The sequence below is a fragment of the Diabrotica virgifera genome, chromosome 6, assembly GCF_917563875.1.
Source record: "Diabrotica virgifera virgifera chromosome 6, PGI_DIABVI_V3a".
NCBI lineage: Eukaryota > Metazoa > Arthropoda > Insecta > Coleoptera > Chrysomelidae > Diabrotica > Diabrotica virgifera.
Window position 1 is genome coordinate 41321893 of NC_065448.1, and position 17735 is coordinate 41339627.

At 33.4% G+C, this 17735-nt stretch overlaps 1 protein-coding gene across 4 annotated transcripts in view; it reads right to left on the reverse strand.

The window, feature by feature from the left end:
- Positions 1-12722, reverse strand: part of LOC114324518 (zinc finger protein 664) — a 79393-nt gene extending 66671 nt beyond the window's left edge. The window contains exons 1-4 of one of the 4 annotated variants that reach the window (XM_050652741.1): positions 6164-6458; positions 5936-6105; positions 5481-5603; positions 3450-3575 (exon numbers count right to left, since the gene is read on the reverse strand). In XM_050652741.1, the coding sequence (XP_050508698.1) occupies positions 3450-3575; positions 5481-5603; positions 5936-5975 (289 nt within the window). In that variant the 5' untranslated portion in view covers positions 5976-6105; positions 6164-6458. Of the gene's footprint in view, positions 1-3449; positions 3576-5480; positions 5604-5935; positions 6106-6163; positions 6459-12153 lie in introns of those variants that run through there. The other 3 variants (XM_050652742.1, XM_050652743.1, XM_050652740.1) reach the window with 3 other exon arrangements.
- Between the last annotated feature and the right edge of the window lie 5013 nt (positions 12723-17735).

Here is a 17735-nt window from a genome sequence, read left to right on the forward strand (position 1 = left end):
TGGAAAAGATATGAAATGGGATAAGGGTAATGGTAAACTGACAGAGAGCACACAGAACAGCCAGAGAGGACTCCCAAAAAACTAAAAAGGAATGCAGAAACGACTACAAAAAGTATAACGACTAAAGCAACGGACAAGTACATGAGATTGGAAAATGATAATACGAAGTATAAACAAGATAACGAGGCAAAACAAAACCATAAGTCAGAAAAGCCAAGAGATCAAAAGTCTGACTACGTAGAGAATGATGAAAAAGGTAAAGAAATGGGTGAAGAAAAAAGAAGAGTGGAAAAAGGGAAAAAAGAGAAAATAAGAATGGCAACATGGAATGTACGCGGCACCTATGAGGAAGGAGCCATGAAGGAATTAGTAAAAGAAGTAGGGAGATATAAATTGGATATTGTAGCGGTACAAGAAACAAAACAATTGAGGTCAGAAATATCGGAATTAGAAAATGTGGTTTTTTTCAAAAGTGGAGGAGCAGATAGGATGTTGGGAACAGGTTTTATTATAAGAAAAGGTCTAAAAGAAAAGATTATGAGTTTTAATCCCATATCGGAGAGGATGTGTTATATACGAATAAAAGGGAAAAAAAGAAATATAAGCATTTTAAATGTACACGCCCCTACCGAAGAAAAAGATGAAGAGATAAAAGACATATATTATGAAAAAATGGAGATGGAATATGAAAAGATACCGAAACATGACGTCAAAATTATAATGGGAGATGTAAATGCAAAAGTGGGGAAAGAGGCAATCTACAGAAATACAGTAGGAAAGCATAGCAAACACGACGAGTCAAATGACAACGGACAGAGACTGATAAGTTTTGCAATGGAAAAAAATATGGTGGTAAGAAGTACACAGCTACAGCGGAAAGAGATACATAAGGGTACGTGGACATCTCCGGACGGAAAAACCGTTAACCAAATTGATCATGTAATGATAGAAAAACGACACGCGGAATTTATTACAAATGTCAGAAGTATGAGAGGAGCAGACTGCAGTTCAGACCATTTTTTAGTAAAAATTGAATGTAAAAGTAAAGTAGAAGAAAAAATAGTTGTAAAAAAGGATGCAAAAAGAACAAAATCATACGAAGTAGCTGAACTGAAAAAAGAAACAACCAGGCAAAAGTATCAAGAAGAAATAGAAAAAATGTTTTTGGAAACAAAGAATGAAGTCACAGATGTAGAAGAAAGATGGGAACAAATAAAACACATTACAAAAGAAGTAAGCAGAAAATTGATTCCCAGAATTAAAAAACAGACAAGAACTAAGGAGTGGTTTGATAGGGAGTGTGCAGAGCTGTCAGAAGAGAAGAAAAAGTTAAGAATACGTATGTTGACCAACCCTAACGACAAAAACAGAGAAGAGTATAACCACGTACGAAAACAGTTAAAGAAAAGTTGCAGGAAGAAAAAGAGAGAATCCAATGAAAAAAAGTTGCAGGAGATAGAAGAAAAATTTAAAAACAATGAAATAAGATCATTTTATCAAGAGGTAAAAAAAGTAGAAAAAGGTTACCAAAGCAAAACAAGCTACATAAAGACCAGAGAAGGAGAGCTAGTAAGTGAGCCGGGAAAAGTTATGAAAGAATGGAAAATGTATTTCGAAACGTTACTAAACAGTGATGATGAAGATCAGGGAGAGGACGAAGACAGAACAGAGGGTGCAGATATAAGAATAGCCGAACCATCCAAAGACGAAGTGCAAAGAGTTGTAAGCAAATTGAAAAACAATAAAAGTCCAGGGCCAAACGAAATAAGTGCAGAAATGCTGAAAGCAGGGGGAAGAAAACTACTGGAAAAGGTGTATGAACTGATAGAACTTACATGGAAAGAAGAAAAGATGCCTGAAGAGTGGGCCAAAGCCTGGATAATCCCATTACATAAAAAAGGGGATGCAACGATGTTGCAGAATTACAGGGGTATTGCTTTGCTGGACGTGTGCTATAAGATATTTGCTAGGATTGTAAGAGAAAGATTAGAGGTATACGCAGAGAAACTAATAGGAGAATACCAAGCAGGCTTTAGAAACAATAGATCGACGACAGAGCAAATATTTAACATAAAAGAAATCCAAACAAGCTGCTACGAACATAAAATGGTTTTATATGCACTATTCATAGATTTTAAGCAGGCCTATGACAAAATTAATAGGAAAAAAATGTATGAAGCCCTACGGCAAATGGAAATACCAGAAAAGCTAATCAAGTTAATAAGAATTACCTTAAATATGACATCTAACGAAATAGTGTGGAACAGTCACAAATCGGAAGAGTTTATAGTCAAAAAAGGACTTAGACAAGGTGACCCTCTATCAACTGTGTTATTTAACCTAGTTTTGGAAACAATTGTAAGGAACAGCAGAATAGAAACACAAGAAACGATCTACCGTAACGAACATCAATGCATGGCCTACGCCGACGACCTTACACTGCTAGCAAAAACTAATACCGAATTAAAGAAAATCATGAGAAGATTAGTCAGAGAGGCAAAAAAATTCGGCCTAGAAATAAATGAAGAAAAGACGAAGTATATGGTGCTAGGCAACACAGAAAGAGAACCTGTAGATATGCTAAAGTTAACAGCGTTCGATGGAAAAGAATATAAATTTAAACGAGTAAATCACTTTACATATCTAGGTGCCATTATAGATGAAAAAGGACACGAGCAAAACGAACTAAAGCACAGGATAGCTAAAAATAACCGAAAGGTCGGCAGTTTAAAAAAATTATTAAAGTCAAATTACGTATCAAGAAAGACGAAAATTAGAATATACCAAACTGTAATAAGAGCAACAGTCACCTACGGATTTGAAACATGGGTACTAAACAAAACAGAAGAAGAAATGATAGAGAGATGGGAACGCAAGGTACTGAGGATTATTTTCGGGGGAAAAAATACGGCAGATGGTTGGCAAAGAAGAACTAATGAAGAATTAAGGATGCTTTACAAGGAACCAACTATAACAAGATACACAAAGGCACAAAGAATCAGGTGGGCAGGTTATGTCGAGAGGATGGATAGGTCAAGAATGCCAAAGAAGATACTATTAAGAAAACCAGTTGGGACAAGGAGACGAGGTAGACCAAGAAAAAGATGGCACGAAAAGTTTCAAGAAGATATAGGATCGATGGAAATTACAGACTGGAAAGAGAAAGCGAAAAACAGGATACAGTGGAGAAACATAGTGCAGCAATTTTTACATAGTCATTAAATCAAATTATATAATAAATATAAGACATTAGTATATATTGTTATTTGTATTATGTAAAATTGTTATTGTTAAGTTGTAAAGCCCTAGGCCTCCAAGGTCTGTAGAGCATGTTAAATAAAAAAAAAAAGAATTAAACCCAATTTAAGAATTGGTATTATCTCAATATGTATAAGTGACATTCCTTGTTTTTCCCCTGTACTCTTGACATATTTTATCATTTATCTCACCTGAGTTATCCTCATCTGCTTCATTCTTCAAGTTTTCTAGATCAAGGACAGTGGACAGCTGGCTCTCTAGATATCTAGGATCATCTTCAACAAAATCTTCCTTAATTTCAGCTTTTACTGTCACAGCTAATAAAAAATATGAATTACACAACATTGTTTAGTACTATAACCTGTTTTTAAACTAGAGGAGTAATTCCAATTTACTGTGACATAATTCTTGTTTGTACCTAATTGGTCCAATCTTAGGCACGTTTACTCATCTTGTCAACAATATTATTTAACATAGCCATAGAGGGTGCAGTAAGAGCAGCCAAAATTAAGGGAACTATTATCGAATCTTCAGCCCAACTGATAGCGTATGCACACGATATTGCACTGTATACTAGAGACTTAAAAATCATGCAGAATATAATATTAATACTAGATAAAGATGCAAAGAAGAAAGGGCTAAATAAACCAAAGCAAAACGAAATACCATAAGTGTTCAAGAGAGTACGAACATTGAGAAAGAAATTAAGCTTAGCGCATATACGTTTGAAAGAGTACACCATTTCAAATACCTGGGAGTGATGGTGAATGGCAGAAATGATAGAACTGATAAAATAGGTGAACACATCCAACTGGGTAATAAAACCTACTGGAACTACCAAAAATTCTTAAAACAACATCACATTAGTAAGACAGCCTATACATAAACAACAAACAATAATTAGTACAAGTAGATACAACCAAATACCTGGACATACATCTAGATAAAAGACTAACATGGAGAAAACACATCTTCACCAAAAGAAAGCAACTTGGACTCAAACTTCAACAAATGTACTGGATTCTGGGCAGACATTCAAGACTGTCAATTGAAAATAAATTAGTGGTATACAAAGCCATACTTAAACCCATATGGACCTATGGCATACAGCTATGGGGCTCAGCCAGCAACTCTAACTTGAAAATCATACAACGTTTTCAAAATAAGGCATTAAGAACCATAGTAAACGCTCCATGGTACGTCCCCAACGCAATAATAGAGAGAGACCTGAAAGTTCCCAGCATCAAAGAAGAAATCAGCAAATACAGTGAAAAGTATGAAGAAAGACTTAGCGTGCATCCAAATGATTTCGCTAGTGAATTATTAAACGCAGAGAGTGAAGTTCGCAGACTGAAGCATTATAAACCAATTGACCAAATAGATTTTAGATAAATTAAAACTATAAGTGTTACTTTATTTTACTAGTAGTACTATCTATACATTTCTTGATAATTTGGAAAGGAAAGGTTTCATTGGAATTCTTACCTACATGTCATAGCCTAAGAAAGTCATAACTTTAACTGATTGTTCCTAACGGAACAGATTGTTAAATAAATTGGAGTAATAAAAAAAATTAAGACAACCAAATTAAAAATTTACAATACTACAAGCAGACCAGTTATCACCTATGGTGCAGAGTTAGAAATCTTAGAGAGAAAGAAAATTGGACGAATAATGGGACCTGTGAGGATAAGTTTAGGCGAATTTAGAAGGTTAACCAATGAAGAAATTAAAGAAGCCATCCAGGGTGAAGACATAGTCAAGTTCGTGACGGCGCAAAGGCTCAGGTGGCTGGGATACAAAGAAAGAGCTAACCCAGATTCAACACTAAAACAAATAACTTGCTGGAGACCAACAACAAAGAGACCAAAGGAGACCCAAAAGAAGATGGAGAGATCAAGTCTTAGGAGACATAAGATAAGAATCTACAATTGGAAGAAGCGGTGTAAGGACTGGTAAGAATTGGGGAAAATTGTAGACAGGGCCAAGTCACACAACACGCTGCTATAATAATAAAAGGCAACAGAGGACTGATATTATTGATAATCATAATAATAATTATAATTGCATTAATAAGTCTGTTATTCTTATTTTTACAACAATTGACAGTTGTAAAATTTATATTTTCGTGATGTCATTGCTGGGCTTGACAGCACTCTCTTAGACACACACTGGTTTACTTCTCCTGATTTAAAAACAGGGTATAATTGTTATTGTCTTACCTGAGTTACTTCCTGGTTCACTCTTCAAATCAGCAAGATCTGTTGATGGGTAAAGCTGACTCTCTAGATAAATAGGATCATCTCCAATAAGATCTTTCTTAATTTCAGCTTTGACTTCCATTGCTAATAAAAGATAGGAATTACATCACATTGTTTTACTATTACAGTCCTCTCTCTCTCTCTCTATAACGATATGCAAGGGACCGGGAATATTCATTGTTACAAGGAGAGATCGTTATACAGAGAGAGAGAGAGAGAGAGAGAGAGACAAAATGCGTTATTGTAATAATAATACAGTGGACTCTCTCTATAACGAACACAGATATTATGACGTTTCACTTATAACTAGGTACATTAAATGTCCCATGAAATTCCTATTGAACTATAACACCTCTATAACGAGGCATATTTGGTTATAACGAGGAAAAATGAAATCGAAGAATATGTTTCTTTACCTGTTTTTAGTGCAGTAATAGCTATAAATAAATACCCCATCTGCCTGTATATGAAATGTCCAACATCTGTGTTATTAAGGGAAAATGAAAATGTAGTATGTCAAAGTGTGTAAATAATTTATTTCCTTAGCTGAGCGCTTTCGACATAAACGTCATCATCGGAGCTAATGCTAAAATAAAAAAGAGATCTTGTAAGAAAAAGAAGTACAAAACTCTTTTTTTACTTACACTAGACACTGAATATACCCATTTTAACATCATAGCATTTAATAAAATCATTTAATATTTCTACATAAGCATTAGGGTTTCAACTTAATAAAATATCCATACACCAAGTCAAGGTCATTGCAATGACTTACATAAATGACAAAAAGATGATAAATAACAACAATATAATATTATCTCAATCTTTAACTTCAACAAGCTAACATCTTCTGAATATTGAATTTGAGAATTCACAATCAAAATTGATCTTTCTCATTACTTTCTGTTTAATGATTTTTTTGGTTTTTTAATTTTTTAACTTAAGGCTATGGGTACATAATTCGCAAATGTTTTACGTGTATCCCTACTTTTTCTGTCTTTACACGGCAAATTACGCGTAGTAAAATTCACACTGGTATGGATATCTAAACATTACTAGAATGTCATTCTACTTGAAAATGTCATTATTAATTTCAAGAGATGGGTTTTGAATGTTCTTGGATAACTGTTATTTTTATAATTGGAAATTATTAATTCAGTTAATAAATGTGATAATTTTTTCACTAACTATGTATTCAGTGATTGTAATAATTTATTTGTACAACAAAGACTAATACTCAATCGAGAAAAGAGGAAAAGTGTTAAAGTGATTTTTTAATAATATATTGTTATGGAACGCTTACAATTTTGAACATCTTTAACAACAAAATACTTGGATCACAGAATATATTATCCTGATGTATTCTCTGCTTGGATCTTCCACAAATAATACACAATAAATAACTTTTTATTAAGTTCACGTCTTAAATCAATTATTTATCAAATACACTATATTTCAATAATATTTAATCAATAACTCAACATATTCCCGATGCAATGTCAAATATTTAAAATTGTCACTGATTGTCAGTGTCTGACTGACAATATATGCTGACAATATTATATTCGGCTGAGTGCGTTGTAAGACAAAGATAGATTTGGAAAATATTACCACGGCATTGTGTTTATTTTTTTCGAATCCTGAAAAAACCAATAAATATTTTTGAAGAATTTAAACGCAGAATGAAAGACTAAATTATTACCGAGGGCCGAAAGTCCCTTAGAATAAATAAAAAGTTTATTTTGAATGATATATTTGAAATTAAAAATCACACTAAATTTTCTCTTAGTTTTTCACCCCTGTAACTTATTAAAATAAACATCATAGAAGTTCTCAGAGACTTTCGGCCCTCGCTAATAACGTGATCTTTCATTCTGCGTTTAAATTTTTCAAAAATACTTATTAGTTTTCTCAGGATTTGAAAAAAATGAATCCCCATTTGAGTTGCATTGCAGCCGAAAATACGTACCGATCCTCTTAACACAGTGTATGTAAGTTGGGCCAATTAGTCTCAAAATCAAGCATGTCATCAATTAATTTAATAGTTGATTAGTACAAACATCTAAGGTACATTTCCTTATGAATTTCATTGTAAAAATTTTCAATTTTCCTTTCAATATGTTTAAAATATTCATGTTTCAACGTCAGCTGTCAACGTCAACGCAGAACAGATAAAAGCAGATTTGAATATCCGACCTTGTCAGTCAGCTGTTGTTACTAGGCCAAGGATGGACGGGTGATATCCACACCCGGACCATGAAAAAAGTTTAAGTATATGTTTTTGTGCAACGTGTATGTGGCCGTTTCTTTCTGTTTTTTTTTGCTGTTTGCTGTTGTACGGAGGACTAAGTTAGCATTCACAATTTAAAAATCAAATTTACATTCCTAAGATGCACTTGTTTACACCTCTATGTAGCGGTACTTTTTTAGTATTTGACGTAAGTAAAAAAAGAGTTTTGTACTTCTTTTTCTTACAAGATCTCTTTTTTTATTTTAGCATTAGCTCCGATGATGACGTTTATGTCGAAAGCGCTCAGCTAAGGAAATAAATTATTTACACACTTTGACATACTACATTTTCATTTTCCCTTATTCATTCAAGTGTGTACAAACTTATCAGTCTTTCAACTATCTGTGTTATTATTGAGGCCAGTGCTACAATAAACTCCACCAACTGTAATAAACTTCTTTCTGATTATCTATCGACCAATATTGAATGTTGTTCTGAAGCTATTTCCTCGTGGAATTTTTATGATTAACTATTTAGATGGGAAATAAGCTACAATTAAATTGAAAAAATAATTTTATTTTCAAAACGTTAATAAAATAATTTTTTCAATTTAATTGTGGCTTATTTCCCATCTAAACAGTTAATCAATGCTGAATATTGTAAAAAATTTACAATTTACCATGGCAAAGTCTCATTGTTCAGGTCGACCATCTACACCTAATAAACTATGTACGAGGCATCAAAACATTTCAATATTATTGTTTTCTGATATAACAAGATCCTTTTATAACGAGGTAATTAGTCTTCCATTTCAGTTCTCGTTATAGAGGGAGTCTACTCTAATACTGTACTAAATAACCTACATTAATTTAAAATAGGTTAATTTTTACTTCAAGCAAGAGTACTTTACACTTTTTCGAAAACATGTTCACATACTGAGATATGTCCAACCAAAACTGGAAGTGACAAGTCATCAATAAAAGACAATATCTGTGTGAAAACAACAAAGGCACACCGCCCAAATGATAAAAGCATGTTACTCAACTTTCTGGACACCGGATTGAAATTTAACCACCAAATATTTGCTGAATGTTGTACAGTGGTCCACAAAATGAATCACTTACTAATATATTTTTTTCAAGTTACACCTACACAGGATGTGTTTATTAGATATTCCCTTTGTCCCCATCAAGTGTTATCTTTAATTGGTAGAATTCGCATGGTTATGCGAATGGTTATCAGTTACACAGTAGACTCCCGTAAGTTCGGCCTCGGTTAGTTTGGTCTCCGCATAGTCCGGCCTGCTCTCTGCCTGTAGCGGCCACTAATTTTTCTGCAAGATTTTTAAAAATCATCGGTGACCTAAACTTGAGCCCAGAGCAAATAGACAACGTCGACGAACCTGGGTTAAATTTTAAACGTCTGTCCAGAAAAACCTTTGCAACCCGAAAGAAATATCTGCTGTGGAGTTCAAAGTCAGCAAAGAGATGATAACGGTCGCCTTGCGTTCAAATGCTTCGAGCATCCACAATGACCCCTATTTGTCATTGTCATCGCAGTTTTCGGCGATACTTCCTCAAGCACTTAATGGCCCCTTGATATATCGGCTGTTGAAGACTGGGAACAGCAGTTTAACTTCTTTTTCATTGTCATACTGAATATCTTCCTGGTAAGTAAGCGCGTTGTCAGGAAGTAGAAGTGCTTTGATACGCAGTTTTAATTTTGTCAAATATTTTTAAAGTTATACTTCTTTAGGCGCGATATGAGGGTGAATTTTAATATGATAAAACCTTCGATCTGGGTGCAGCCACATTATAACTTTGTTCTCATTGGATGTTCAAATGACATGTCAAAAATTATTCAATATGGCGGCTGTGGCACAGCTGTGGTTTGATTATTTGTGGTTGTTGCGTTTTGAAATTTGTGGGAAAAGAAACAACAAACAAAAGTTAGTTAATAGTTATACTGGACTATTTGGACTATTTTGGACAAGGAAAACTCATTCTAATTTGGTAAGTAGTTTTTATTATAATCATATTGTAATTATACATTTGGATTAGGTTGGAATAAATTTATTTTCTCAAGAATGGGGATTTTAGAGAGAAATTCGAAATTAGGTCTGATTTTTATTTTTAAATTATGATTTTTTGGCGTAGATTTATTTATCTAGTAGGTATGTAATGCTTTGATTTACATACTTAATTTGATTACCAACAAAAGTTCTACCAATCTTCATCTAATATATTGTTTTCTTACTGTTTTGTTATATTTTAATATTTTCTTCCACAAAAATCAAACTCTACATAATTTGATTAAATTCAGAACAAAATTGTCAAACAGTAAAACGTTCAGTTGCCCTATTTTTCCACATCACAAATAATGTGTAATTGGCTTCGATTACGAATCAAAGCGCCCCCAAATTCGCGGGTTCGAATCCCGATGCAAGTTTTTATTTTTTTTTATGCATTTTATGATTGTAAGTATATTTGTTATATAATTTTTTTTTCAGAAAATGCGTATTTAAAATTTTTGCCAACAATTATTATCGTTCAGAAATCATTTTTTCTTTGTGGCATTTTTCAATGTGTTTGTGTGCGTTTTATTCTTTTATTTTTTTAAATTTTTGGTATTGTCTTAATAAAAATTTTTGGAAAGTAGTTATTAGTTTAATATTTAAATAAAATATAAATAAACTGTTTAAAGTACATTATATCAATTTCGTTAAAATCACATAATATGTAATAGAAGTATAACTTCTTACGTGCATACAAAGTACACACACATTCTTTTTTTACTTTGGGAACACATTCGTATATGAACTATTCCCTGAACAAATATGTGTCCATCCACGCTGATTTCTGCGACCGATAATACACTGGGAGAGTTTCCAATTTTATGTTGTTAACACATTCGCGGACACGCTGTCATTTTATACACGTATTCTTATGTAGTAAATGACTTCATATGCAGTCATGACCGCGAATGTGTTAAAATATTGGAAAAACTTTGGCCAAATATAGAAGATAAGATTGACCAAGCAAACACAACAGCAGATGAGCCAAACAACATTCTTGTTAACGAACCTGATCACAATGCAGCTCTATTGCACGAATATTCAGCAACTACCGAACTGTGGCCACATTGTTGAAGAAGATGTTTTGGGGTGGATCAAGTTTGAAAAGGAGCTACACAACGGGGTTTTGAATGACGACGAAATTGCCGAGTGTGCCATTCACCAGGAAAATGAGAAAGATAACGATGCAGATGCTGCTTAGACAGAAGAGGAAGATGAAGAAAATAAAATAAGCCACATTGAAGATAAAGTTTGAAAAGGAGCTACACAACGGGGTTTTGAATGACGACGAAATCGCCGAGTGTGCCATTCGCCAGGAAAATGAGAAAGATAACGATGCAGATGCTGCTTAGACAGAAGAGGAAGATGAAGAAAATAAAATAAGCCACATTGAAGATAAAGCACCTTTGCAACTGGGAGCTCCCTATGTTTATTAAAAAGTGGCGTGACTTTGCACATAAAAAATCATTAAAAAAGAAAAAAATAGCAGATTTTTTTAAGTGTTTACGAAGCCAAACCACCAATGTATAGTAATATTTTTAAATTTTATTAGGCCTGCTTACAGTTCTGTAACTTTGTGTTGTAGTGTTTTGTAACTTTCTGTCTTTTCATATGTGTTAAATAATAATATATGTCAGAATATCCCTCTGTGTTGTATTCTACAGAAGGTGCCAGCATTTGCTAGATCCGTACAAGCAATAAATCAGCACTTTTAGGTAGGCATAGGATAGTTCGGCCACTTTTAAGTTCAGCCTAGGGTCCAGTCCCGAGGTGGCCGAACTTAGGGGAGGCTAGTGTATCTTGAAAAGTGAGGTAATCGACTACTGAAAGCTGAAAAGTGATCATTATAAAGAGAGAAGGATATCAGTGTAGAGAAAGAATTAATATATTGTCCTTATGACGAACCAAACAACGTTTAGTATTTTTATCGTTATGGAGGAATTATTGTTATACAGTGATGAGCGTGCTAATAACCGGCAAAATAGCGCAAAAGATGGAAAACATATTAAATTGTGAGATAAAATGAAATAAAACTAGTAGAGTTGTTTTCCCACCTTTAGACATATCAGAAGAGTATGTCAACTAAAACTGACAGTGTGATAGTGGCATTTCTCAAACTCATCGGATACATCTAAAGGTGGGGAACAGTCAATATAATGTCAATCTATAAGTTCCTATCGCTAAATTTAACACCTCCACTAGGTTCATCCCTTTTTATCTCACAACTTAATGTTGTCCATCTTTTGAATTATTCTGCCGGTTATTAGCACGCTCATCACTGTATGGGGAATCGTTATAAAGATAGACTACTGTAGTTGTTATTGTCTTACTTGAGTTACTTTCTGGTTCACTCTTCAAATTACTAAGATCTGCTGATGTGGAAAGCTGGCTCCCTTGATATCTAGGATAATCTTCAACAAAATCTTCGTTAATTCCTATATTAAATTCCATAACTAACAAGTAAACTGGTTAAAACAAGTGACTTTACTGGGTGATAGCACTAGAACTTATAACTTGATAGCAAATGGTAATCACATATCAGTATCAGATATGTGTGCAGCACAGTGTTTAGGACTGAAAAAAATCTATACTGTGCCCAAATTCAACTCATTAACGAGACTAAAATCGGTAAAATCTAACATAATTAATTATTGCCACATCAAAGTATCAAAAACAAAACAACAACACTAAAACAAACAAAGAGTGAAAGAGTTCAAAGGGAAATGTAAATTTACGTTTACGAAGCGTTAATAACCGCTAGGGATGTTCGATACGTATCGATACTTTGAGGTATCGATACTTTATATTTCGATACTCGATATTTTGTATCGATACATTAGTTGGTATCGATACTGTGTATCGATACACCGAATCATAATATCGTATCGAACATTTAACCCCTTATGTTATGCAATACCTTTTGCAACACCGGTTTGGAGAATTATTATGCTCGAACTATTTGGGAATGTAATGACGGTTTGAAGTTAAAATTTTTGAATAAAAGGAAGAAAGGAAGCCTTTTAACTTTTATCATTTCAGGGAAATAGAGAACTACCTAATGTCAACAAAAAATGCAAATATCCGAAATCCTAATATCCATTCTATTGTTATAAGTCATGTTCACGTTTGTCAACAATATAAATAGAAATAACAACAAAGGACAAAGAGCAAGGGATTATCATTTCTGTAGAAATTTTATTAGCGTAAAATGAGGAATCTTTTAATAAAAAGTCTTTGTCTTCTATTTTCCTTGAATAGAGGTGGGTGGGCCAGGCCAGGTTGCCTGCACGTGGTGACGTGGTCAGCGTGCTCTGTATTTTATTACAATAAAGGACGGACTCCATACTGCGCATGCGTATATGTCAAAATAAATACATCGATATTTTGTACCGATACATAGAGTATCGATACTTTTGATTACGATATCATAGGGTATCGATACAGAGCCTAACAATACGTATCGATACGATGTATCGATACTTTGGTGAGTATCGAACATCCCTAAATAATCGAAGCGGTTATTAACCGCTATGAATTCCAAGATTTTATTGGTTAGAACTACCCACGTGATATCTGTGTTCGTATTGGTCAAATGATTAAGAATGACAGAGCGGGATATTTAAATGCATACCAATATTGTATGCAAAGTGTCGTTTCAAGAAAACAAGTCTGCTGACAGACTACAGTAAACCTAACATCGTGCCCGACCAATCACAGCAAACAAACGATAGTGACACAGAACAGAGAGTACTAGAATCTCTACGTTTTGCATTTTGCAGGGTTGCCAGATTGGGGGAATTTCCCCCAAATTTGGGGTATTTTTTCTTGTTTAGGGGATTTTTTGGGGGTATACACTGAATGGGGGATTTTTTGGAGGAAAATTTTTCCGCATTGGGGTTTTTTGGGGTATAATTTTAAGAACACATTCCATTGCTTGGCCGATTTTGAATTTCAAGTTAAACTGTGATTCACAAAAATCTTTGAATATAAATTCCTTACAGTCGATTCTGCCATCTAGTACAAACTATTTAACTTATTTTGTAAAGCATTACAGTTTTCTTCAATAGCGACACAACAAAATTTGGTTTTTGGGCGCTTGATGGTGTATTTAAATATTCATAATGGTACCTATGTGAAACACAGAAAATTGTATCTCCAAGTTTAACTTTATTTAATTTTCTAGAATTAACTTTAAAGAAGGTTATATTTCTGGTGTGTTCAATAATACGCATAATTAATTTAAATTAGTGTTTGTAGACGTGTTAATCTAAAAATATGCCTAAAGAAAAGGAGTATACCCGAAAATACCGACTTGCTTGGGAATCGGATGCTGAACTTAAAGAAAGGTAATCTGTTTAATAGAACTTTAATGGTGTGGGTCATTAATAATTAATTATTCTATGTATGATGGATTGGTCCTGTATCAGAAGATGACACAAAATCATTTTGTAAGATATGTAAATGGCAGATTTACAATATATTGTATAAAATCTACTAAAATTCTACGCTGGTAAAATGACACTTGACATCCAAAAAAGAAGAAAAAATGACAGATGACAGCCCAAAAAGAAGAAGAAATGACAGATGTCCGCTCAGAAAAAAGAAGAAGAAATGGCAGATGAATTTTGGGGGATTTTTTTAACAAAATGTCATTTTTGGGGGATTTTGTACTTTAGGTTGGGGGAATTGTATAAATCGGTCTGGCAACCCTGGCATTTTGTGAGGTTAATGAGGTTATGACTGTGTGTTGGGGTGTTTGGCGGTTTTATCCATAGATATATAATACTCTAGATTGCGCCTTACGATCTTAAAATGGGTGACGGTTGCGACAGAGATAAATGAGCCTATTTGGTCGGTAGTCTCTTTCTAATTCAAGGGGAGTATCGACGACGTCACTATCCTACTCTGTCGTCGAGTATTTTAGATGGTTTGACAGTTCGAGCGGATGGCGACGAGAACTGGTCGTTTGTCTTCGGACGTGGATAATCCTGGTTCGAATCCCGTACCAATCTTTACTTTTTTTATTTTTTATTTAATCAATATTGCGTTTATTAGATATTATTACATCTCTAAAGTAAATCTATCCAAAGAAATATATAACAAATAAGAAAAACTGTATAGGTACCTATAGATTTTTAAAAATATAAAAGCCAATGTTATTTTTTTAATAAGTTAATTGTAGAATAGTATAAAGTAATTGTTAAAAATATTCGTAAAAAATTACCAATAATTAATATCAACATAATGTACCATCGATTTATTAATTGAATCGGTCATTTCAAAACCAACATGAGTCACATATTCCTAATTTTACAGAAGAGCAAAGAAAACTAACTATTAATAGTCGAAAGATGGATGAAATGGATGACATCAAAATTCAGAGTTATATTGTAGTTTTGTTGCTAATGTTTTTACTGGACTGGTGTCGTTTTTGCACACAACGTTTATCTTAAAGGAGTCTATTCCTCTCAAAAAGTTAGTTTCTGAAAATTGTGGACTTTGCTGTTTTTGAAATGACCGATTCAATTATAAGTAATTAGACATTATTTTTATTTATGAAACTATTGTTACAATTTTTTAAAAAAGTAGAAGCAAAACAAACATTCACATCATTCGAATAAGGACGAATTTATATTAATAACGAATGACTTTTATTTTACTATGCAGTTCACAAATTATGTATTCCAATATTAACTTACTATACATACATTTATTATCTGCTAGATTTACTTAGGTCCATTTTTCAGATGTAAAAATATCTAATAAACGCAATATTGATTAAATAAAAATAAAAAAAGTAAAGTGGTATGGGATTCGAACCACGATTACCCACGTCCGAAGACCAAAGACCATTTCCCAGATAGCACAAGTACGTTTTATGGACATCCAATGGACGTACATCTGTGTACATTGGAATGTCCAATGGACGTCCCGCTAAGGTACAATGGACATCCGATGGACGTCCAACGAATGTCCAGAGTTCACAAAATTGGACGTCCATAGAACGTCCGCTACAAACGTACATTGTACGTTGTATTGGAGCTTTCAGTGTACACCTTATGTACATTCAATGTACGTCTTATGGACATTTGTAGGGCACTTTTCAGAAAGCAATCTAGTATCCATAATTTTGTGAATACATAGCAAAAAGCTTTTATAAGAAATAGTTCCTTATAATACTAAACTTATAGATACTTAAAAATATTACACAAAAGACCTTTTTTATTTCTCTTTACTATAACTTCATTATAATATATACTTTATTATAGGAACTAGGAACTTCATTAATGCACGACTGCACTTGCACGATAAACAGAAAACACAAATATATCACAGGATGTATTTTCATAAAGACGAGATTCAGATAATGACGCCCTACGAAGCATGCACATTAAAAGAGGTTTAATCTCTGTTCTGTTTCTGTTCCAAACTATTTTTAGAGTCAGTACCGTTGTTGTATATTACAAGCGCGTTTGCCATTCTGTGAATTATCATAAATAAACCATCCTTCAGTATTCCACAACAATTAACAGCGATAATCCCCTAAAAGTACCTGCCTTTCACGACCGATAGCGCGAAGAGCGACAATGTTGTCAAGAAGATTCTCATTTAGTTTGTATTGGGACTTAATATAATAGTCGCGTTTTGTGTAAAATATCCATGGACCACAAATGGATGTCCAATGTACGTTGAAATCAAACGTCCAATGGACGTCCCGTAATGTACGTACATAGTACGTCCAGTTTTGGTCCATGGACGTTTGGACTTTAAATGTACGTTATATGGACGTACATCGGACGTTGTGTGCTATATGGGTTCCCGTCACCACCCGCTCCAACTGTCAACACATATTACTCGATAAAGTGGGATATTCACGTCGTCGATATTCCCCTTAAATTAAAAAGAGACTACCGACCAAATAGGCTCATTTATCTCTGTCGCAACCGTTACCCATTTTAAGATCGCAGGGCGCAATCTAGAGTATTATATATCTATGGTTTTATCTGTTTTTAACTTTAGAACTAAACAAATTTCTTTGTTTGGCGGTCGTTTTCCAAATAACACCAAATATTATATCAATTTTACATTTTTTCATTTCCATTTGTTTTTAATTTGTTTAATTATTGTTTAAAAAACTGTTCGTTAGAACACCATAATATTTAATTACCCAAAACTTTGTTTTAGCAAGAAATTATGAATTCATGTACCCCATCAATTTCAACAAACCCTGAAGAAGCTCTCTGCCATATTTGCAGCAAAATATTTAAAACTCGGTCTTCACTAAATCGTCATATCAAAAAAATACATAAAATAGATGAGCCGACTAACAATATGAATCAAAATCACATTATTTGTCCCTTATGTGAGCAAGATACTAATTTTAATAGTCATGAGAAGTTACGAAAACATCTCCAGGACCTTCACCAAGTGAGTATTGAACTTATAACATTTGAATTTTCTAGCAAACAAGAATATGAGACATGGAAAGATATGCAGAAAATTGAGACAAGTTATGTATCTCATAGAACAATTCGTAGAAAGGAACATAAGATAATGTATTGTCGAAGCGAAGATCGGTGGAATATGTGCATTTTATCAATGAAATTCGATATTTTTAAGATATTCCAGAAGCCACTATAGATAAAATGTTTTAACAACCTATTAATCATTCATAATTATAGGACGAATATTAGTACAGTTAAAATAATTAACACCATAACGGGACAATAATTATTTAATGAGTGAAATTTAATTTTTTTTACTTTAATGACAAAAAAAGCAAGCCCAGTAGCAGAATCCAATTAAAAATTATTTTTCACATCATATTTGAAACATTATTTGGTTGAAAAATCTCATTTTTGTTGGCAAAAAAATATATTAATTTGTTTGGACTAAATTACAGTTGTGTTTA